The sequence below is a fragment of the Muscardinus avellanarius genome (genome assembly GCF_963383645.1).
Source record: "Muscardinus avellanarius genome assembly, chromosome: 10".
Classification (NCBI taxonomy): domain Eukaryota; kingdom Metazoa; phylum Chordata; class Mammalia; order Rodentia; family Gliridae; genus Muscardinus; species Muscardinus avellanarius.
In genome coordinates, this window is record NC_137796.1 from 63,271,826 (window position 1) to 63,296,683 (window position 24,858).

Below are 24,858 nucleotides of genomic sequence, written 5' to 3' on the forward strand. Positions count from 1 at the left end.
GATTAAACCCAAAGCCATTCTACCTCTAAGCTACACCATAAGACCTTTTTTTTCCCCTTGAAAAGGTCTTGCTAAATTGCCTTGGGTCAAAGTTGTTGAGGCGGGCCTCCAACCTGCAGTCATCCCGTCTCAGCCTCCCAAGCACTGAGTATTACAGATGTGCCACCTCGCCTGACCGTACGTAAGCACTTCTCTGCATCTGTGTCTGTCTGGCTGCCCCCCTCTCTCTGTCTGCCTCCCTTTGGTGTTTCTATCTGACTTCATTTTTCTGTCCTTGAGTCTTCTGTATCCCCTATGCTCCACCTCTTCCTCTCTGCCCTGGAGCTCTGCCCTGGCTGAGCCAAGTCCTCACATCCTGGGTTTCCCCAAAGAGATGGAGGTGGGGTGAGAAGAGGAGGGGAGGGAGGAGGGAGAGGCCCCCCAGCTGGGGTCCCGCTCCACCCCATAGCTCTGTGGCCACTATTCAGAGTGGCTGGTCTGGAGAAGATGGGGTGAAGAGCCCAGGGAGGTGGGACCTCCAACAGGGAATCCTCAGGATCCGCAGGGATCCCAGATCTGGAAGCAGATGGCTTCTGGACTTCCAGGAATTCAGTGGGCTGGAATCCTCAGGCTCCCAGTGGAGCCCTGGCTGGGCTGGAGTTAAACCAGGCCGTTCCTCCCACACACCCCTATTCTGGGAAACACCTTGGCCTCCAAGATTCCGGGGAAACTGGGAGGAAGAGAGGGAGGGAGAGAGGAAGGGAAGCCAGCGACATGACTGTATATCCACATTTTGCCTGTAGGTGGTGTCTCTGGAACTTTTTTTATCGGGGGGGGGGCATTTTACCTTTGAGCAACCCCCCCAACCTCATTTCATTTTTTAAATTTTGAAACAAACAGGATCTCGCTAAGTTGTTGAGGCTGGTCTTGAACCTGTGATCCTCCTGCCTCAGCCTCCCAAGTGCTGGGGTTACAGGTGTGTGCTCCTGCACCCAGCAGCTGTAGGGTGGGGAGGTGTCTCTCCACCCCCAGGGAAGCAAGAGAGGAGCAGTCTCATTTTACAGGAAGGGAAACTGAGGCCTGAGAAGAGTAGTTTCCTGTCTAGAGTAATGCAGCATACAGGCAGCGAGCCGGCTACACACTTGTAATCTCAGCATCTGGGAGGCTGAGACAGGAGGATTGCGGTTTGCGGACAGCCTCAGCTACTACTTAGTGAGGCTATTTGCAACTCAGTGAGACCCTGTTTCAAAATAAAGAATAAAAAATAGGGCTGAGGCTGTGGCTTGGAGGTAGAATGCCCCTGGGTTCCATCCCCAGTATTGAAAAAAAATAAAGTCAGGTAATGGGGATTAGGGTCTCTGTCTATTGACTGGACCCCTGGACTCTTCGCTCTATCCTTTCTGTGCTCTCAAAGATAAAGTCCCCAGGTCTTGGTTATACCTTCACACTTGGATTTTGCCATGTTCTCCACCCAACCCCCAGTGATTCATTGTCTACTTTGGGTCCTGGGATCACCTGTGTCACAGCTAAGAAAGGTTTCTGTAGGAGGAGCACCACAGTCGTGCAGACAACAGGTGGAGGAAGGGGACCAGAGGACAGGGCTGGCGGCCTGAAATTCTGGGCCCCATTCGGAGTGAGTTTAAAAAGAAATCCTCTTGTAATCCCAGTACTTGGGAGGCTGAGACAGGAGGATCTCAGGTACGCAGCCAGCCTCAGCTGCTTAGTGAGGCCCTTTGCAACTCAGTGAGACCTTGTTTCAAAATAAATAATAAAAAATAGGACTGGGGGTGTAGCTCTGAGATAGAATGCCCCTGGGTTCCAGCCCCAGTACTGAAAAAAATATCTCCTTCCTTCCTTCCTTCCTTCCTTCCTTCCTTCCTTCCTTCCTTCCTTCCTCTAGCATTTATTTTGTGGTACTAGAGATTGAACACAGGGACATTTACCTCTGAGCTTCACCCTCCAGCCCTTTTTATTTTTATTGTTTTGAAACAGGTCTCACTAGGTTTCCCCCAAACCTGTGAGCCTTCTATCTCAGCCTCCCAAGTACTGGAATTATACAAGATATGTGCCATCAAACCTGTCTCCTCCTCCTCCTCCTCCTCCTCCCCCTCCTCCTCCTCCTCCTCCTCCTCCTCCTCCTCCTCCTCCTCCCCCTCCTCCTCCTCCTCCTCCCCCCCTCCTCCTCCCCCCCCTCCTCCTCCTCCTCCTCCCCCCCTCCTCCTCCTCCTCCTCCCCCCCCTCCTCCTCCCCCTCCTCCTCCTCCTCCCCCCCCTCCTCCTCCTCCTCCCCCTCCTCCTCCTCCTCCCCCCCCTCCTCCTCCCCCCCCTCCTCCTCCTCCTCCTCCCCCTCCTCCTCCTCCTCCTCCCCCCCCCTCCTCCTCCTCCTCCCCCCCCCTCCTCCTCCTCCTCCTCCCCCTCCTCCTCCTCCTCCTCCTTTCTTGGTACCGGGGATTGAGTCCAGTTGCATTCTACCTCCAAGCTACACCCTCAGCCATTTTTACATTTTTTAAATTTTGGAACAGGGTCTCCCAAGGTTGCTGAGAGTCTCACTAAGTTCCCAAGACTGGTTTCCAACTGGTAATCCTCCGGTCTCTGCCTCCTAAGTACTGGGATTAAGGTGTGTGCTGCCATGCCTCACTAAGTTTAGCGATTTCTGGACCACCAGCAGCTGAGGGTCTTTGTGACTAACTCAGGTGACAATTGGGGAGCACTTTACCCCCCTGAGTAGCCCAGCCCTCATCTGAGGAGTCAGCCAGGTGGGGCTGGGAGGAGCCTGTGCTCTGGAGTCCAGCTGAGTCTAAAGATTGCAGCCTTGATAAACCACCTCCTGGCCTGAGCACCCTGTCCGACCGGGAGAGCCCATCACTGCAGTTACATGAGTGGACAGAAGTGCTTGATCTGTGGGCTCAGCTCTCTCTTCACTTCTGTGTGGCGCGAGGAGACCCTCTTACTCAGGGCCGTTGGAGGAACTTGTGCAGCAGGAAGCTTGCTTGGAAGAGCACACGCCTGCAAACTCAGTGATAAGTTGGGTCCCTCCCCCAGGTGATCTTGCAACGGAACCCTGGAAGTCAGAAGCGGAGATATCGCGAGACTCCAGACATCCAAACATCACGATGCTACAGATGTCGGGAGAGAATCCGCATGCCTATAAAACATCGGTGCCTCCGATCCGCCACGTGACTCAGCCGCCGATCAGGACTATGCGCAACTCTCCAGACGTGTGGCCTATCGGTCCCTTTCCCCCGGCCGGCTGACTCTCCGGAGGGTACTAAGGTTGGGGCCTAATAAAACGGCGGTCTCTGATAACCCGGTTGGTGTTTTTACCTCCCTCCTAAACCCCCTAACCCTATTTTCAACTATTCACTCAGTACTTAGGATGTGACAGGAGAATCCCTGGTTCAAGACCAGATTCAGTAATTTAGTGAGAACTTTAACAACTTCACAAGACCCTGTTAAAAAAAAAAAAATAGGGCCAGGGGTGTAGCTCCGAGGTAGAATGTCCCTGGATTCGATCTTTAGTACCCAGCCTCCAAATTATACCACTTGGGACTTCAAACTGAGAGTTCTGGGGGGGCACTAAGCACAAGGAAGGGCTTTCTCTGAAGTTCCCTCATCTACTTGAAGTCAGGATTCATCAAAAGGAAGCAGTTCCCTTTTACCTCTCCTGTTATTTCATCAATGAAGGAAAATTAGACACAGAGCACAGAGGGGACTCAAGTCAGACACCAAGTCCAGAGCTCAGATGAACGTTGTCCCCTGGCTTTTATCTGTTCTCCCGGCCCGTCCTTCTCCCCTAAAAATCATTTACCCTACCTCTCTCTCTTTCTCTCTTTCTTTCTTGGTATTGGAGGCGGAACCCAGAGGCATTCTACCTCTGAGCTACACCCCCAGCCTTATTTTATTTTTTATTTTGAAACTGGATCTCGCTAAGTTGTTAAGACTGACCTCAAACCTTTGATCCTCCTATCTCAGCCTCCCAACTATGGGATTACAGGTATGCACCACTCCAAACTCTTTCATCAATAATTTTATATTCCTAAGAAATATTAACTTACCTGCTTATAATTGAGTTGCTTTATTCATTCATTCATTCATTCATTCACTCACTCACTCACTCATTCATTCACTCATCATGGTTCCTGTAGCCTCCTCTGGAACAGAGCATGACATATCAGTGAATCAGAAGGATTTGCTTCTTAATACCACCTCCAACATTTGAGTTTGGGACAGTGATTTATTCTCTCAAACTCTCAGTTGCCCGCCTCTGACACGAGAGCAAGTTCTCACTCATGGCAATGCATGTGAGTCCCCATATGTCATGGTTGGCTGACGGCCCCCAACAAGATACTTCCAAGCCCTAACCCCCAGAGCCCCTGATCACTGGCCTTGTTGGCAGATGTTGTAGAATCAAGGACTCTGAGATCCTGATTTAGGGTGGGCCCTAAATTCAATGACAATTATCCTCTAGACACCAAAGAGAAAGAAAAGACAGGCAGAGACTGGAGTACCTGTCAGCTAAGCGTATTTGTCTTCTGGGGTATCCATAATAACGCGGGACTGCCATCTGCGTGGCTTCAATCACAGAAATGTGTCATCTAGCTGTTCCACAAGTTAGAAATCCAATGTCAAGCTGGGCGTGGTGGCGCATGACTGTAATCCCAATGCTTGGGAGGCTAAGAGAGGAGGGTCACAGGTTCAAAGCCAGCCTTGGCAACTTAGCGGGCCTCTTACAGCAACCTAGAGAGACCTTGTTTCCAATTTAAAAAAAAAATAAAGCTGGGGGTGTAGCTTGGAGGTAGAATGTCCCTGGGTTCCATCCCCAGTGCTTAAACAAAGAAAGAAAGACATCCAGGGTTGCTGGCAGGGCCGGTTCCTTCCCAGCCTGGGACAGAGAACTTACTCTCAGCCTCGTGCCTAGCTTCTGGTGGTTTCATTATTTTATTTATTTTTTTCTTTTTCCTTTTTGTGGTACTGGGGAATGCATTGAACCTCTGACATATGCCCCTAGCCTTATTTTATTTTTTTATTTTGAAACGGTCTTGTTAAGTTGCTGAGGGCTTTTCAAAATTGCTAAACCCCAGTCTTCCTGCCTCAACCTCCCTAGGATTGGGATAGCAAGCATATGCCACCATGCCCGGCTGGCTTCGGGAGGTTTGCTGATCGAGGTCGGCTCTCCTCGGCCTGTATACCCATCCCTGACATCTTTGCCTTCTTCGTCACACAGTGTTTTTCCTGTGCCTGGGACTATGTCCAAATTTCCGCTTTTCACAAGGATGCCAGGCAAATTGGATTTGGGGCCCACCCTGCTCTTTTATGACCTCATCTTAATTTAAATAATTATATCTGCTGGGCGTGGTGACCCATGCCTATAACCCTAACATTTGGGAGACTGAGATAGGAGAATCACAGGTTCGAAGAAACCTTAGCCTCAGAAACTTAGCAAGACCTTCAGCAACTCAGTGAGACCTTGTTTCCAAATAAGTAAATAAATAGAATAGGGCTGGGAATGTAACTCTGAACACCCCTGGTTTCAAACCCCAGTGTCACAAAACACTGCAAGATCCAGTTTCCATAGGAGGACACATGTTGAGGTCCTGAGGGTTAGAACTTCAACACAGGGATGGGATGAGAAGGGTACAATTCAGTGTGTATAACACTGTGGCTCACCAAGGGGTTTCCAACAGCCCCTGAAACTAAGGGAGGGATGTGGACCTCTAGGAGAGGGATTCTCCTTCGGAGCCTCTGAAAGGAAACAGCCCTGCCGACCTCTTGACTTCAGAACTGTGACATTATACATTTCTGTGATTTTGAGCCGCGTGGTGTGTGGTAAGGAGTTACAGTGCTTGTAGCGGACAAATACACCAGCCCAGACCGGGCACACGTGAGCATGTGATAGGGCCTTTGCCTTAGATAAGTTTACCAGGATCTTCCTCTTCAAAGGCCAGTGGACCAGAATGGGTACCTAGGTGGGTTTTCTCTCCCTCAGTCCCAGGTCTGAGGATTTTAAAAATGAAGTCTGCCAAGTCAGGCCTGGTGGCACATGCTTGTAATCCTTGGGAGTCTGAGACAGATTGGAGGCCAACCCCAGCCACTTAGTGAGACCTTGTTCCAAAATAAAATGATAAAATAAGACTGGGGGTGCAGCTCAGAGGTAGAGGCTTCTGGGTTCCGTCCCCAATATCAAAATAAATAAATAAATAAATAAATAAATAAATAACAGTCTGATGAATGGATCTCAGACACATTGATTTTTTTTTTTTTTTTTTTTTTTTGTGGTACTGGGGGTGGAACCCAGGGAACTTCCTACCTCTGGGCTATACTCCCAGAGCGATTTTTCTATATTTTATTTGGAAACAGGGTCTCACTAAGTAGCTGAGGCACATTGATTTCTAAAAGGAGAGATGACAAAGAAGGAAGACAGGAAAGATGAGAGAGAGCGGGTAAGACAGGAAGTGCCAAGTCTCTGTGGCCGGGATCCCAGAGGGCGGGCAGGGCTGCCTCCAGCAGGTGGAAATGACCTTAATGTTAATGGTGCTCATGACACGTGCCGGGTCGGGGCCACCTACTTGATTCTCATGACCTCCTCACACGTGACCGTCATATCTTGTTAAAGAAGAGAAACTCTGAGTTGGAAGTGGGGGCGCACGCTTGCAATCCCAGCATTTGGGAGGCTGAGACAAGAGGATCATGGTTCGTGGACAGCCTCAGCTACTTAGGCCCTTTGCAACTCGGTGAGACCCTGTTTCAAAATAAGAAATAAGAAATAAAATAGGGTGTTGCTCAGAGGTAGAGTGCCTCTGGGTTCAATCCCCAGCACCATATATAGAGAGAGATAGTGATAGAGATAGATAGAGATAGAGATAGGGATAGAGAGAAACTGAAGTTCAAAGAGGAAGGTGACTTGTCACATAAGAAGTAATGGAGCCAGTATCATTTTGTTTTGATACTGGGAATTGGATCCAGGGACATCCTACCTCCAAGTTACACTCCCAGCCCTTTATAATTTATTTTAAAATTAATTAATTAATTTGTTTATTTATTTATTGTACTGGGGATGGAACCCAGGGGCATTCTACCTCCAAGCTACACCCCCAGCCCTAGTTTTCATTCTTTTTTTTTTTTTTTTTTTTTGTGGTACTGGGGGTGGAACCCAGAGGCTTTCTACCTCCGGGCTATACTCCCAGACCCGTTTTTTATATTTTATTTGGAAACAGGGTCTCACTAAGTTGCTGAGAGCCGCACTAAGTAGCTGAGGCTGGCTTCGAACCCGTGCGATCCTCCTGACTCAGCCTCCCAAGCGCGGGGATTACAATCGTGCGCCACCACGCCCGGCTTATTCTTTATTTTGAAACAGGGTCTCACTGAGTTGCGGAGGGCCTCACTAAGTAGCTGAGGCTGGCCACGAAGCAGGATCCTCCTGTCTCAGCCTCCCAAGTGCTGGGATTACAAGCGTGCGCCACCATGCCCAGCTTTTATTTTTAATTTGAAACAGGATCTCAAGAAGTTGCTGAGTGTATCGCTAAGTTGCTGAGGCTAGCCTTGAACCTGTGATTCTCCTGTCTCAGTCTCCCAAGTACTGGCATTACAGATGTGTGCCACCATGCCAGACTTACATACTGTGTGTCTTCTTTTGCACCTTTCGCTCAACCTTGTGTCTGTTCATGTAGTTAGGATGGACCCCTCTCCTCCCTGTAGACTAATAGACTGTTTCCATATTATACAGAGGATCCTGTCTGGGAAGATTGTTTATATACTCATTTTAAGAATGAGAAGGCATAAGCTCACAGGGACAGAGCCCTCAGTCCCAGACACTCAGCACCCTGAGCCTCTATGTTCCCTACCTAGGGGAGGGGCAGCTATTTCCGGCCCAGGCCCCTTCCTACTGCGGTCCTTGTCCCGGGCTTTCTCTGAGTTTCAGTCATTTTGGGGGCATGTCACAAGCTTGCAACTTGAATGTGAAACAAAAGGCAATCTTACCTGCCTAGATTTCTGGGCAGAGTTGAAGAAACAGGACTTGGGGTTGCTTAAGTGACAGAAACAGGTTCCTCTTGGTTTCTGAGCAGCCGGGGATGTGGTGCAAGGGTGTCAGCACCATTTGTGGGCAAGCTGGGGTCTCCTGAAAACCTACACATCTGTCTCCTGGTCCTTTGGGGGTTAATTTGTCATCTCCTGGGCTGGGAACTAAAAGAAGAAAAGACCTGGTCTATTTACAGCATCCTGCAGTTCTCCGTGGACACCAAACTGGGTGTCCTACAATTGAATTTGATTCTGACACTAACTACCCTGAGTTAGCGAAGCCCCCACAGGTTAACAAAGCTCGATCGGTCTCTGCAGGGCGCGGAGGCGCAGGCCTATAATCTCAGTACTTGGGAGGCAAAGACAGGAGGATCGCAGGTTCAAGGCCAGCCTCAGCAACCTAACAAGACTCTCAGCATCTTAGTGAGTCTCTGTTTCAAAATAAAAAATAAAAAGAGATGAGCAGCTCAGAGGTAGAACCCTGGGGTATTTTACCCCTAAAAAAAAAAAAAAAAAAAAAAAAAAAAAAACTTAAAAAAATGTTTGGTCCCACAAGATTGCCTTTTCCTTTACATTCAAATTGTAAGTAGTGGGTCCCCAGGTTACCCACACTTCTGTTTGACTTAGCTACAAATAAGGGGCTACGGTCACCCCTCCTCACGTTCAGCAATTTTCTGTAACAGCTCATGAAGCTCAGGGGAACATTTTCTTTACTATTAACAGTTTATTATGGGTGATGTGTACATGTATGTCCACACAAGTTTTTTACTCCAATATGATATATGAATATAATGCACCAATAAAAATAAAAAACCCAGTTTATTATAAAGGATATCATAAAGATACAATGAACAACCTCATAAAGAGGAGACGGGCATGGTATCACACGCTTGTATTCTCAGTACTCGAGAGGCTGAGGCAGGAGGATCGCAGGTTCACAGCCAGCCTAAGTTACTTAGTGACACCCTCTGCAACTTAGTGAGACCCTGTTTCAAAATAAAGAATAAAAAGCAGAGCTGGGGGTGTGGCTAAGAGGTAGAATGTCCCTGGATCCAATCCCCAGTACTGCAAGAATAAAATAAAATAAAATGTAAAAAACGAGGTACACAGGAGCTGAGCGTGGTGGTGCACGCCTGCAATTCCAGTATGTAGGAGGCTGAGACAGGAGGTTTGTAGGTATGAGGGCGGTCTCAGCAATGTAGCAAGACCCTGTTTTCAAACAAAAAATAAAAAGGGTTAAGGTTGTAGCTCAGAAGTAGAACGCCCTTGGTGGGTTCAATCCCCCATTATTTACACACACACACACACACACACACACACACACACACACACACACTAAAAAAATAAGTAAAAAATGAGGTCCACAAGCCAGGCATGGTGACGCATGCTTGTAATTTCAGTACTTGGGATGCTGATCGCAGGTTCGAGCACATTCTCAGCAACTTAGTGAGCCCTTTCAGTGACTCAGTGAGACCCTGTTTTAAAACAAAAAATAGGGCTGTGGGTATAGTTCAGAAGCAGAATGCCTCTGGGTTCAATTCCTAGTATCACAAAGGGAAAGGAAGAAAGGAAGGAAAGAAAGAAAAAAGAGGTACACAAGAAGTGCTCAGGCAGGGTCCTGAGTATCGGAGCTTTCATCCCTGCGGAACTGGAGTGTGTCAGCCTCTCTGCACATGGATAAGTTTACCAATAGGAAATCTATCTGAACCCTGCCTTTTAGGGTTTTATGGAGGTTCTATTTTTTTTTTTTTTTGGTGGTACTGGGGTTCCTGGAAGCCCTTCTACCTTCAGGCTACACTCCCAGACCTATTTTATTTTTGGAAACAGGGTCTCTTAAACCAGCGCGGCTGGCTTCGAACCTGCGTAATCCTCCTGTCTCCACCTCCCAAGTGCGGGGATTACAAGCGTGCGCCACCACGCCCGGCTGACTCTATCCTTTAATACTGCCTTGGTCTTGGTCTTCCTGGGGATCAGCTATCTAGGGACCCCCTCCCTCCCAGCCACTATTTATCTCATGAGCTTACCAGTGGTCTTCTCTCTCTCTCTTTACTACAAAGATTCCAAATGTCTTAGAGGCTGTTCTGTTGGGAATCAGGGACTAAGGCCAAATACTATTGCAGAAGGTGCACCCATCACACCTACAACTCAGGAAATGACAATGGTTTTAGGAGTGCTGGGAATAGGAACTGTTTATTCATTTGGGGACTGAAGATTGAACCTAGGGCATTCGACCTCTGAGAAATACCCCAGCCCTATTCTATCTTTTATTTTGAAATAGCATCCCACCAAGGGTATGAGGGTATTGCTAAGTTGCTGAGGCTGGCCTCGAACTTGTTATCCTCCTGCCACAAGCCTGCACTATAGCACCTGGTTTGTCCTTATTCTTTATTCCGTCAAAGGACATTCCCTCTTCTCTTTTGTTTCTGGTTCAGGCAAGACTGAGGTCCCCAGCAAATTGCATGGGGAGTGATATCCATCACCCAGGCCACATCTCCTTCCTAGTTCCTTCATCGTGGCCGACCTCAGTCTCAAACACTAGCCTGTATCCATTCTGACTGGTATCATCAGTGTCTTAGGAATGCATCATTAATTTCAATTTACAGAAACCCACTCAAGCTGGCTCAAGTTAAAAATGTACGTTGGAAAGCCAGGCGTGGTGGTGCACGCTTGTAATCCCTGCACTTAAGAGGCGGAGACAGGAGGATCGCGCAGGTTTGAAGCCAGCCTCAGCTGGCTTAAGAGACCCTGTTTCCAAATAAAATATAAAATAGACCTGGGAGTGTAGCCCGGAGGTAGAAGGCCCCTGGGTTCCATTCCCAATACCACCAAAAAAAAAAAAAAAAAAAAAAAAGTATATTGGTAGCCAGGTATGGTGGTAGTTAACAGTAATCTCATTATTTGTGAGGCTGAGATAGGATCTCAGGTTCAATGCCAGCCTCAGGAACTTAGTGAGTCTCTCAGAAACCTAGTGAGATTCTCTTTCAAAATAAAAAAATGAAGAAGGGCTGGAGGTGTAGCTTGGGGGTAGAATGCCCCTGGGTCTCATCCCTAGTACTCCATTCCCTAAAAATACATATTGGGAGAAACAAAGGAATTTAAAAGAAGCCAATTACAGAGAATACATCCAAGAAAGACTGAGGTCTTTTCAAAAGTGCTTGTGTGTTGTTTTGTGGTACTGGAGATTGAGCCCGGGGCGTTTTATCTCTGAACCACACCCCCAGCCCTATTTTTTTTTTTTTTTTTTGAAACAGAGTCTCACTAGGTTGATGAGAGTCTCACTATTTGCTGAGGCTGTCCTCCAACCTACAAGCCTTCTGTCTCAGCCTCCATAGTACTAGGATTACAGGCATGTGCCACCACACCTGGGAAAAGTGACTCCTTTTATATCTTGTCTAATTTAATCTAGGCCTTGGGGTAATCGATTTTATCAATGGCTTCTCTGCCTCTGGCCATCTGAGGCTCCTTTGTTATCTCTCGATTCTTCTCCAGGTCATTTGCTCCACCCTCTCTGTGGGTCTTTCTAACAAATTATCAAACCACAGGGCCTTTGGGGGAACCCTCCAAACTTGTAGTGTGTGTCATAAACGAAGGCAGTCTTGTCTTCTAACTCTGTCTTGGGCTCAGCTTACCACATCCTTCCTCATGAGTCAACATAGGAAGAAAAAGCCAGCCAATGTTATGGCTGTCAAAAAGCTGGAAAAGCTCATGTATCAGCAATACAAAGATGACCAGAGGTCATCAGAGATAATCGCATCATGAGGGTTCTAATCTCATCAGTGGATAAAGCCACTGTTGGCTTAAGAATTTGAATGGATTTATCATTGCGTGAACTAAGAACTGTTACGCTGAGATCAACCAGTCTCAGAAAGCCAAGGTTTGTATGTAAGTGTTGTGTACATGTATATATCACGAATCTCACTGTGATATATAATTATAACATGCCAGTAAAAGTAAATAAAACGAGTTGGAATGAAAATAAAGAACTTTAACTAAAAACAAGATTTTAACAAATTTTTTGGGTGGTAACTTAGGCAGATAAGGAATAACTAGAGAAGGTAGACCATTGTGGGTGTGATTTGGGGGGCTGTATGTGTCCACACGTGCCTCTTCCCCTACTCCCTCTTCTGGCTCCAAAATAACAGAGCAGCATCTCTCTGTGTGCCTTGAATGGCCCTATAAACCGAAACCTCTGAAACCGTGAGCCCAATAAGCCCTCCTCTAAGTTTTCGTCGGGTACTTTGGTCACAACGATGAAACAGCTGACTTCAGGGGGTTGGTGATCTCCAGAGTTACTGGCTATGCAAGTTACCTGGGTAATTGGAAAAGAGCTACAGAAGCAAAAGAGGTGGTTAAAGCATCATGTATTGAAGCCTTTCCTAGGCCGGGAGAAGGTAAACATTCAAAGATGTCCTCCAGAAGCGCGGGGGTTAGTTGGGGAAATTAAGTAAATGTACCAGAGGTGGTAATGCGAGACCTGCCTCTAGAACGCACTGGGTTGTACAAAATCATGGGAGTCCAGAGAAGGGCTTCATTCCTGAAGACCACACTGTGCAGTTTAAACTCAGAAATCTCCCCTCAAACCAGAACAAAATTACAGTATCCAATGGTAGTGGATACCACTTGTTGCCATGGAAACTCCACGCTAAAAGCTGCCGCCCCGATCAGAAGTCTCTCGAGTGAAAACGACTCATAGTCAGAAATGATAATTTAGAGAAAATCGTTATATTTAATATTTGATATTTGGGGCAGCGGAGGAGGAGGTAGCAGGAATGTCCTTGTCTCCCTGAAGCCAGGGCTTTTCTCTTATAGTAGGTTTCAACAAGGCATCATCAAAAATGATTAAACACAGGAGCCAGAAAATTGTCACAGGCCAAGATAAGACAGCAAAGCAGTCATAGGACAAACCTAGAGGAAGGAAGGGTTAAACGTTACTGGTAGATGGAGAAGACATCAAAGTCCACACTCTTATCAAATCATCAGGTCCCAACAGTACTTTATACTCAGCTGAGCTGATCCAAGATGTTAATCTCAGTGTGTGGTTCTAAGATGGCTCCCAATATGAAATCGGCCCTCATCACCATCCCCTTCTGATATCTGTCGACATTGAGCACAATGAGTCTCCCTTCTTTCTACTATTATCCTTCCTTTTCTCTTCTCATTTTTATGCAAAATAAATAATGATGATTGTGGTAATGTTCCAATCTGGGCATGGTGACACACACCTGTGATACACACCTGTATCGAGAGGCTGAAACAAGAGGATCGCAGGTTTGAAGTCAACCACAGGAATTTAGCAAGGCCTTCAGCAACTTAGTGAGACCCTGTTTCAAAATTAAAAAAAAAAAAAAAATAGAAAGGGCTGGTGATGTACCTTGGAAGTAGGATGCCCTTGGGTTCAATTCCCAGTACAAAACAAAACAAAAATTAGGCTACAGTAATAGGTATCATTTAGAACCAACTTTGGTTAAAAAGATAATGTGATCTTCCTAACTTTTTTCACCTCTGACCCACTCAGGCAGAGTTCCACAAATAATAATTAGAAAAAAACAAAAGACATCTATAGTACCCTCACATCTATTTCTTCTCCCCAAACCAGGGACCACAAAGAATTTTTTTTTCTGATGAGTGGGTAACCCTAAGCTAAGCAGGGAATGCCTGGGCACAGTGTGACTCGAGGTAAGATGAAACTGTAACTGCGAATCCTAAGGGGTCTCCTGTCTCACTTTGCCTGTAGCTCAACCTCTGCAGGAGGCAAAGTTGAATTGGTCGCCGTGTCGCTGGTCTGGGCCGTGTCCTCACTCAGCGCCCTCTCCAGACTGGCTGGCAGAGAGTGGATCAGTCTCTCTCGGAAGTCCTGGCCCATGAAGACATAGAGCAGCGGGTTGAGGCAGCTGTTGAGGAAGGCCAGGGAGCTGGTCCCATGGATGGCTAGTCTAAGGTCCTGGCCCATGCCAGTCAAGAGCTCACGGACTCTGACAGTGGATAGGAGGGCCACTACCTGATAGGGGAACCAGCAGATAAAAAAGGCTGCTACTACGAAAGACAGCACCCGTAAGGGGCGGCTGGATTTAATCAGGCCTTGTCTGTAGATTTTAGTGGCAATAAGACCATAGCAGATAGCAACCATCAACATGGGTGTGCTGAAACCAATGATGAACCGGATGATGCCCCGGACCGTCAGCATGGTGACGGTTACCTTCTGTTTCTCTGCAGGGTCTTTGATCCAGGGTGCAAAGTCGAAAGTGCAGGCTATTTTCCCTGTCCCAGGCGGGCCAGGCACCGTTGTCAGGCGAATGATAACCGGCAAAGTGAGCAGCAGGGCACAGGTCCACGGGCCGATGAGCACCTTCTTGGCCAGGCCTACGGTGCGGTGGTTCTGGGCCCAGATCGGATGCAGGACACAAAGACAGCGGTCCAGAGCAATGAGTGCGATCAGGAAGACACTTCCGAACAGGTTGATGTCCACGATGGTAAAAATGAATTTGCACAGGAACCAACCAAAAGGCCAGTGTCCCCGCATGGCCTTCGAGACCGTGAGGAATGGCAGAGTGGCCGTAAAAGAGAAGTCGGCTATGGCCAGGTTCAGGTAGCTGATGGTGGTGACCGTGCGTGTCATGCGGAAGCCGGTCACCCAGATCACCAGCCCATTGCCCAGCACACCCAGGAGGAAGGTGACTATGAGTACCAAATACGAGAAGACATCCAGGGCGAGATAGACGGTAGATGAGGCCTGAGCCCCTGCAGACGCATTCACGGGAAAGGAAGAATTGCGCTCCATCCTGTCTATACCTGAAACTGTTTGGCAACGGGCATTGTTTAGTTGCAGATCTGCGTGCATGGTTAGGGTTAGGGTTATGGTTAATTTTTGCGCCTGAAAATTCTCCCATGCATGCTCCTTCACCTTCTGCCTCCCACACCAGCTAGACCACATTCACCACTGTCCCTTATACCCACTCACATCTGAAAATTGGTGACCTCTTTCCAGACCTGTCGGGCAAGATTGCATCTCATGTTCTCACAGTTGCTCACATGCAAGTCACCCTCCAGCCGGATCACTTGGCTATAGGAGATCGAGGCCAAGATCTTCTATATTGCAATCCCAGTACTTGGGAGACTGAGACAGGAGGGTTGCAGGTTCAAAGCCAACCTCAGCAACTAAGCAAGACTCTCGGCAACTTAGTGAGACCCTGTTTCAAAAACTAAAAAGGAGCCGGGCATGGTGGCTCACGCTTGTAATCCCATATATTGGTGGTACTGGGGTTCCTGTAAACCTTTCTACCTCCGGCGACACTCCCAGACCAATTTTTATACTTATTTGGAAACAGGGTCTCTTAAGCCAGCATGGCTGGCTTCGAACCTGTGCGATCCTCCTGTCTCCGCCTCCCAAGCGTGGGGATTACAAGCGTGCGCCACCACGCCTGGCAATAATTTTTTAAAAAAGGGCTGAGGGTGTAGCTCAGGGTTAGAATGCCCCTGGGTTCAACCCCCAGTAAAACACACACAAACACACACACACACACACACACACACACACACACACACACACACACACTGGCTCTCCAAGAGAAACACACCCTGGCTCTCCAAGAGAAAAATATTGGGCAAAAGGCTTGTACAGAAAACAGCCTTTCAACAAAAATTGTACACAAATGATCACAGCCATGCTCCTCACAATTGCTGGAAGGTGGAAACAACGCAATTGTCCATCTTACAGATCCACGGGTGAACAAAATATGGTATTTCCATACAATGGAAAATTATTCAGGCATAAAAAGGAACAATGCACTCATATGCATGACAGCATAGAAGAGTCTTCAAAACATGACACAAAACAAAAAAAGCCAGACACAAAATACCACATCCTGTATGATTTCACTTATACCAAATATCCAGAACAGGCAAACTCACAGAGACGGAAAGTGGATTGGGGCGTGGTGGGGCAGGCCCTGTAATCCCAGTTACTCAGGAGGCCGAGGCAGGAGATACTCAGGAGGCCGAGGCCAGACTGGGCCAGACTGGGCCAGACTGGGCAATTTAGCAAGATTACATTCTTAAATTAAAAAAAAAAGGAGGGGAAGGGGAGTCAGCTCAATGGCAGAGGGCTCTTGAGTTCAGTGCCCAGCACCACATACAACGTACAAATTAGTGGATGCCAGAGGCTGGGGAAAGGAAGAATAGGGAATTACTGGGTGTGGCGTTTCTGTTTAGAGTGACAGAAAGTTCTGAAGCAGATAGTGGTTACAGTTTTAAAACATTGTGTGCGTGTGTTTGTGTGCGCGTGTGCGTGCGCGCTCATGCACACATGCGCGCTGTTTTAATTTTTTATTTTAAAACAAGTACTTGTTAAGTTACAGTGTGCTGGCCTCAAACCTGCGATTCTCCAGTCAAAGCCTCCTAAGTACTGCAATTACTGGCCTGTGCCACCACGCCAGGCTCCACTGGTTTTATTTATTTTAATGGTACTGGGGATTGAACTCAGAGGCCTTCTACCTTCAAGTTATAAACCCAGCCTTTTTTTTTTTTTTTTTTTCTTCTTCAGGAAACCAGGGATTGAACCCAGAAGCATTTTACCTCTGAGCTAAACCCCTACTCTGATTTTATTTCCTATTTGGAAACAGGGTCTCACTAAGCTGTGGAGGGCCTCGCTAAGTTGCCGAGGCTGGCTTAAAACCTGCAATCCTCCTGTCCCAGCCTCCCAAGTATTGGGATTACAATTGTGTGTGTACCACCACACAATGCAATTCCCCAGCCTTCTTTTTTTTAAGCCGAGCATGGTGATGCACACTTGTAATACCAGTATTTGGAAGGCTGAGGCAGGAGGATCACAGGTTTGTGGCCAGCCTCAGCTACTTAGTGAGGCCCTCTGCAGTTTAGTGAGACCCTTTTTCAAAATCAAGAATAAAAATAGGGCTGTGGGTGTAGCTCAGAGATAGAATATCCCTGGGTTCGATTCTTAGTACCGAAAAAAAAAAAAAAAAAGTAATTCCAAGTACTGGGATTATAGGTGTGTGCCACTGTGACCAACTGTACAAAACATTCTCAATGTACTTACTACCTCTTAATTGTATACTTAAGATGTAAATTTTAGTCAGGTGTGCGGCAGCCACTGGTGATTCCAGTACTTGGGAGGTGGAGACAGGAGGGTTGCAGGTTCAAAGCCAACCTCAGCAACTAAGCAAGACTCTCAGCAACTTAGTGAGACCCTGTTTCGAAAAATAGAAAGGAGCCGGTCATGGTGGCGCACGCTTGTAATCCCAGCACTCGGGAGGCTGAGACCGGAGGATCGCGGTTCCTGGACAGCCTCAGCTACTTAGTGAGGCCCTCTGCAACTCAGTGAGACCCGGTTTCAAAATAAAGAATAAAAAATAGGGCAGGGGGTGTAGCTCGGAGGTAGAATGCCCCTGGGTTCCATCCCCAGACCTTCAAACAACAACAACAACAACAACAACAACAACAACAACAACAACAAAAAAGGGCCTGGGGTAAAGCTCAATTGTGGAATGCTTCTGGGTTCAATCCCTGGTGCCCTGAAAAAAAAAAAAAAAGGCTGGAGGTATAACTTGAAGGTAGAATGCCTCTGAGTTCAATCCTCAGTGCCATTAAAAAAGTTGTTTTGAGTATGAAATGAACTAATACCACCAGTGATAGACATACAATTAATATATCCCTTGCACAGGTGGGGAAATAGATTTGGACATTCTAGGTTGACTGATAAATAACCAGCCAAGATGTCCATCAACAGATGAATGGATTACAAAACTGTGGGATATGTACACAATGGAATTTTACTCAGCCATTAAAGAAAACTCAATTACATCATTTTCAGGGAAATGGATGGAACTGGAGGACATTATGCTAAGTGAGGTTAGTCGGTCACAAAAAATAAGAAATAGGATGCTTTCCCTAATATGCAAAAGCTAAGGAGAAATGGGTAACAGGAGGAACTCTAAATGAGGAAGGAGACTCTATAGAGGAGCAAATAAGGCGACCTAACTGAGGGGATGGGAGGGGGAAGAGGAAAAACTCTCTAAAGCACATGATGTGCTTAAACAAACATATCAGAGTCAATCACTAAGCCAAGCATGGGAGGGAGGGATGGGGAGGGAATGGGAGGGAATCGGGTAAGGGCTGATTGGGTGATGTGTGCATGTATGTCTCCACCATCTTTTACCCATCAAGATGTACAACTACAATCCGCCAATAAAAAATTAAAATTATAAATTAAAAAGTTACCCAACAACTCAGGCTTTCAAATTTCAAGAAAGTTCTCTTTTAGACTCTGCCCTGCCACACTTGCTCTGCAGATGAGCTGGCTCCTGTTCAGCACATGGAGCTTTAAGCACCTAAATGTGGACAGTGCAACTCAAGATGTTCTGAGCCAATACCTATAATCCTAGTAACCAGGAGGCCGAGACGGAAGGATCACAGCTTCAAGGCCAGTCTCAGTGATTTAACAAGACCCTCAGCAAGGTAGCAAGACCCTGTTTCAAAATAGCTCAGAGGGCCGGGCGTGGTGGTGCACGCTTGTAATCCCTGCGCTTGGGAGGCTGAGACAGGAGGATCACACAGGTTCGAAGCCAGCCTCAGCAACTTAGTGAGACCCTGTTTCCAAAATAAAATATAAATGGGTCTGGGAGTATAGCCCGGAGGTAGAAAGCCTCTGGGTTCCACCCCCAGTACCACCAAAAAAAAAAAAAAAAAAAAAAATAGCTCAGAGGTAGAATGTCCTTGGGTTCAATCCCCAGTTCCAAAAAAAAGTAAAGTACCTATCAGATTTAATTTAGTAATGCATAATATCTCAATAATTTTATGTATTTTTAATTTATTTTTTAATTTTGATGTGGAACATATTGAAAATGGCATACATTCAGATTGTGCTTGGTGCCCCCCACTCACCTTCCCCCCCTCCCAGCAATGAGTGTCCAGGTTGACCATGCTATATTCAGACTTTTACACATATTTGGATGTAGCGCCTCCATTAATCAACCTCAGCCTTCTTCCTCTCCTCTCCTTCCATTCTGGCTTTGCTGAGGTTTTCTCAAAAATTTTTATATTGACCACATATTGAAATGATAATTTGGCTATGTAACCTTATATAATTACTTAGTAATTTAATGCATTAAACTAATTTCACATGTTTCTTCTCACTTTTCAAAGTGCTTGCTGCATGATTTAAAATTGTATGTGTTGGCTGCGTGTGATGGAGCAGGCTTATAATCCCAGAACTTTGGAGGCTGAGATAGGAGGATCGTAGGTTTGCAGCCAGCCTCAGCTACTTAGTGAGGCCCTCTGCAACTTAGTGAGACCCTGTTTCAAAATAAAGAATAATAAGCTAGGTGTGGCTGCACATGCTTGTAATCCCTGCGGCTTGGGAGGCTGAGACAGGAGGATCGCACAGGTTCGAAGCCAGCCTCAGCTACTTAGTTAGTGAGGCTCTCAGCAACTTAGTGAGACCCCGTTTCCAAATAAAATATAAAATAGGTCTGGGAGTATAGCCCGGAGGTAGAAAGCCTGTGGGTTCTACCCCCAGTACCACCACCAACAAACAAACAAAACAAAATAAAGAATAAAAAATAGGGTTGGGGTATAGCTTGGAGGTAGAATGTTCCTGGTTTCCATCCCTAGTACTGCAAAAATAAATAAATAAATACATAAATAAATACATCAATAAATACATAAATACATACATAAATAAATAAAATAAAAAATAAAATTGTATGTGTGGCTGGGCATGGTGGCACGTGCTTGTAATCCCAATCAATACTTGAGAGGCTGAGAAAGGAGGATTGCAGATTTGAGGTCAGCCTTGGCAACTTAGCAAGGCCCTCAGCAACTTGGCTAGACCCTGTTTCAAAATAAAAGAATGAGGTGAGTTGGCCTGGGCCACCCTCCCCCCCTCATGCCATTTTGGCATGGGGCTGTAACTATTTTCTGTATTTCAATTTTCTGTATTTCTATCTTTTTAATAAACTTCTTTAAATCTTCAACAAAAAAAAAAAGAAAAGAAAAGAAAAGAAAAGAATGAAGCCGGGCGTGGTGGCGCACGCTTGTAATCCCCGCGCTTGGGAGGCGGAGACAGGAGGATCGCGCAGGTTCGAAGCCAGCCGCGCTGGCGTAAGAGACCCTGTTTCCAAAATATATAAAATAGGTCTGGGAGTGTAGCCCGGAGGTAGAAGGGCTTCCAGGAACCCCAGTACCACCAAAAGAAAAAAAAGAAAAAAGATTTATGCAAGGAAAGAGGAAGATTCTGCAAGGACGGGACGGAAAACGGAAGAGAAGAAAAGGTGCGAAGTCTGGCCCCATCGTAGCGGGAGGGAGGGAGCAAAACTGTAATTTCAGATGAACAAGAACCGTGGAGGCTGCTGCTTACTGAGCGCCTCCTGCCAGCCAATTGCTGCGCCTCGTCGTTACCTGCTGATCTCCAAGACCTCCGTACTGACTGAGCATCAGCGATGCTGAGATGCTGTGTGACGGGGGAAGAAATACAGACTTGGAATTTCTACATTTGCAATTCTTGAGGGAGCAGAGCTGAATTTTGCTGGTAGATCCTATGTGCCGATGTGTGTGTGTGTGTGTGTGTGTGTGTGTGTGTGTGTGTGTGTGTTACTGGGGATGAAACCCACGGCATTCTACCTCTGAGCTACATGCCCAGCCCTATTTTATTCTTTTATTTTGAAACAGGGCCTCACTAAGTTGCAGAGGGTCTCATTAAGTTGCTGAGGCTGGCCTTGAAGCTGCAATCCTCCTGTCTCAGATTCCCAAATCCTGGGATTACCAGCATGTACCACCATGCCCGGCTTAATCTTTGTTTTTAATTTTTAAATTTTATTATTTTAAAATTTTTTAAATTTTTTGTGGTACTGGGGATGGAACCCAGGGGCATTCTATCTCCAAGCTACCCCCCCCCAGCCCTATTTTTTATTCTTTATTTTGAAACAGGGTCTCACTAAGTTGTGAAGGGCATCACTAAGTAACTGAGGCTGGCCACGAACTGAAATCCTTCTGTCTCAGCCCCCCAAAATACTGGGATTACAAGCATGCGCGACCACACCCAGATAACTATTATTATTTAATTTAATTTAATTGGTGGTACTGGAGTTCCTGGAAACCCTTCTACCTCCGGGCTACACCCCCAGACCTATTTTTTTAAAATACTTTTAAGTTTGGAAACAGGGTCTTCGAACCAGCGCAATCCTTCTGTCTCTGCCTCCCAAGCACGGGGATTACAAGCGTGCGCCACCACACCCGGCCATTTACTATTATTTTTTAATGTGTGAATGATACTGTGGATTGAACTCAGGGGAACTATACCTCTGACCTACATGCCCAGCCCTAATGAAAGAGAGCCTTGCTAAGTTACTGAGGCCGCCCTCGAACCTCCTCCTGTCTCAGCCTCCCAAGTACTGGGATTACAGGTGTGCACCACCAAACCTGGCCAGGACCATTCTTTATGGGGAGACACATCTCTGCGCCAGAAGTTTAGACTTGTCCTAGTATACGAATGTCTCTACTGCTCATAGTTATCATTTTGATCCTGCCCTCTCTTTAAATGCTAAACCCCCTCTCCCCCTGCTGCTCACGGCATGCCGTGGCCTCCTGCTCCAGCAAGCCCTCTCGCCTGCTTTGTCTAGGACCGCTGTTCTCTGGCTTCATTTTTATGGCCAGAAAACAAGTATATCATGCCGGGCGTGGTGGCGCACGCTTGTAATCCCCGCGCTTAAGAGGCAGAGACAGGAGGATCGCGCAGGTTCGAAGCCAGCCGCACGCACTGGCTTAGGAGACCCTGTTTCCAAATAAAAATGTAAAAATAGGTCTGGGAGTGTAGCCCGGAGGTAGAAGGGCTTCCAGGAACCCCAGTACCACCACCAAAAAAAAAAAAAAAAAAAAAAAAGAAAACAAGTATCTCAGTCCATGATCTAAGCTCTATTCACCCTCCATATCCCACCCTAGCTGACTTCCTCAAGAGCTGTCCCTTTCACTTATCCCCTCTCTCCTGCAACATCAATATTTTTCTCCATCCCATCATTCACAGTCAGCGCTCTGACATGCTCTAGAACTTCTTACAAAAATTACTCACCGGGCACAGTGGTGCACTCCTGTAATCCCAGTGCTTGGGACGCTGCGTCAGGAGGGCCGCAGGCCGGAGGCTGGCCTCAGCAACCTCACGAGACCCCCCCACAAATTAATAAGACCCTATTTCAAAGTAAACAAGAAACATCAGAAAACAGGGCTGGGGTCTGCGTTTAATCCCCAGTAACACACACACATCAGAAAACAGGGCTGGGGTCTGCGTTCAATCCCCAGTAACACACACACACACACACACACACACACACACGATCCTATGTACATTTGTGAAGCTATCAATAACGATTTCAACACTGCAATGGGGAAGAGGAGGGAATGGGACAGGATCCAGAGGGAACTGCACTGGGTGCTGTGTGCACACCTGTTTTTATCCTACTAAAGTTCAACATAATGGAGGATTAGAATGCACCAATAAAAGCATATATGTCTATTTAATATATATATATATATAGAGAGAGAGACTTTATTTTTTGTGGTATTGGGGATTGAACCCAGGGGCATTCTACCCCTGAGCTATATCACCAGCCCTCTCTTTAATTCTTTATTTTGAAACAGGGCCTCACTAAGTAGTTGAGGCTGACCAGGAACCTGGGATCCTCCTGTCTCCGCCTCCCAAGCGCGGGGATTACAAGCGTGCGCCACCACACCAGCTATAAATATACGTATTTAAAATGAAGTGATGGCCGGGCGTGGTGGCGCACGCTTGTAATCCCCACGCTTGGGAGGCGGAGACAGGAGGATCGCGCAGGTTCGAAGCCAGCCGTGCTGGCTTAAGAGACCCTGTTTCCAAAAATAAAAAAGTATAAAATAGGTCTGGGAGTGTAGCCTGGAGGTAGAAGGGCTTCCAGGAACCACAGTACCACCACCACCAAAAAAAAAAAAAAGTATAAAAATAGGTCTGGGAGTGTAGCCCGGAGATAGAATGGTTTCCACGAACCCCAGTACCACAAAAAATAAAAAAATAAATAAATAAATAAAATGAAATGATGTTTAGCCGGGCATGGTAATGCATGCTTGTAATCCCAGCATTTGGAAGGCTGAGACAGGAGGGCTGTGGTTTGCAGACAGCTTCAGGTACTTAGTGAGGCCCTTTGCAACTCAGTGAGAACCTGTTTTAAAATAAAGAATAAAAAAAAATAGGGATGGGGTGTAGCTCGGAGGTAGAATAACCCTGGGTTCCATCCCCAGACTGGGGGGGGGGGAAGGGCTGGGGTTGTAGCTTGGAGGTAGAAAGCCCCTGGGTTCCATCCCCAGTACCAATAAAGAAAAAGAAGTGATGTCTCTTTTGCTGTATCCACTTCTTCTTTTCTACCCCCAAAGAGTCTATTGTACCTGCCAATTTCTTGAGCACACCCTTGTCAAGCTCCTCTGGCCCCAGGTTTAGGTGTCTCACCTAATGGTCCTTACTCTGGATAGCTCCACGTCCCGATCTTCTGGGGAGAATGACTTTGGCTCTCAGAGCCTCAGCAGAAGAGATACCTAGGGGCAGGGGGAAGGGCAAAGGCCACTGAAACAAACTGGGTAACAGGAAACAGGAAACCAGGGCTCCTTGTGATTTACAATGACCCCAATAAGGATATTTTAATAGCATCTGAGGAATGACCTGGCACCTTTTAGAAAGTACCCCAGGGCCTCAGTCCTCTGTGGGGTACACACGGTTAACTTTTGGGATGTCAAGAAGGGTCAAGGAATCTGGGTGTCCAGGACATTTCTCCATGCAGAAATCAAGGTAAAGAGAGTGAAAGCCCAGGGTGGTGATACCTGCCTGTAATCCCAGTACTTGAGAGAGGCTGAGATGGGAGGACCAAAGGCTCAAGGCTAGCCTCAGCAACCTAATAAGATCCTGTTTCCAAAATATAAGCAAACAAAAAACAAAACCCCAAAGAAATAACAACAACCACAACACAACAAAGGAAAACAAAACAAAACAAAACAAAAAAAAGAAAGTGATTGAGGCATAGTAGTAGTGCCTGCAAATTAGCAAGATCCTATTTCAAAAATAAAAAGGGCTGGGGGTGTAGTTTGGAGGTAGAATGGCCCTGGGTTCAGCCATAATACCAAAACAAACAAACACACACACCAAACAACTGACCTACTCAATTCTTTTTTTAAATTTTTATTTATTTTTATTTTTTGCGGGTCTGGGGATGGAACCCAGGGGCTTTAACCTCCGAGCTACACCCCCTGCCCTATTTTTTATTCTTTATTTTGAAACAGGGTCTCACTGAGTTGCAGAGGGCCTCACTAAGTAGCTGAGGCTGTCCTCAAACCGCGATCCTCCAGTCTCAGCCTCCTGAATGCTGGGATTACGAGCGTGCACCACCACGCCCGGCTTCCTACCCCAATTCTGGAAGTCTTTTTTTTTTTTGGTGGTGGTGGTCCTGGGGGTAGAACCCAGAGGCTTTCTACCTCCGGGCTATACTCCCAGACTTTTTTTTATATTTTATTTGGAAACTGGGTCTCACTAAATTGCTGAGAGCCTCACTAAGTAGCTGAGGCTGGCTTCGAACCTGTGCGATCCTCCTGTCTCAGCCTCCCAAGCGCGGGGATTACAAGCGTGCGCCCACCACGCCCGGATATTTCTGTAAGTCTTTTGAAGTCTGAGTCTGACTGTTCTCCTTGGGATGGCCCCACTTGTTCTCCACAGGCTCCCTTTCCCTAACACATGAGGAGATTATGTTCCTTGCTATCAAACAGCTCAAACTTAGGAAACTAAGACCTGCCAATGTGCACAGAGGCACGGGAGTGTAGCGCAGAGGAACAAGGATGAAGAAAA

General features: G+C 46.7%; 1 protein-coding gene across 1 annotated transcript; it reads right to left on the reverse strand.

Moving 5' to 3' along the window:
• Positions 1-13,713: 13,713 nt before the first annotated feature.
• FPR1 (formyl peptide receptor 1) lies at positions 13,714-14,772 on the reverse strand (the record flags this gene model as incomplete). The annotated part of the gene is made up of 1 exon (XM_080703335.1): positions 13,714-14,772. One exon carries the CDS (start codon positions 14,770-14,772, stop codon positions 13,714-13,716), a length of 1,059 nt encoding a protein of 352 aa, XP_080559461.1.
• Positions 14,773-24,858: the final 10,086 nt, after the last annotated feature.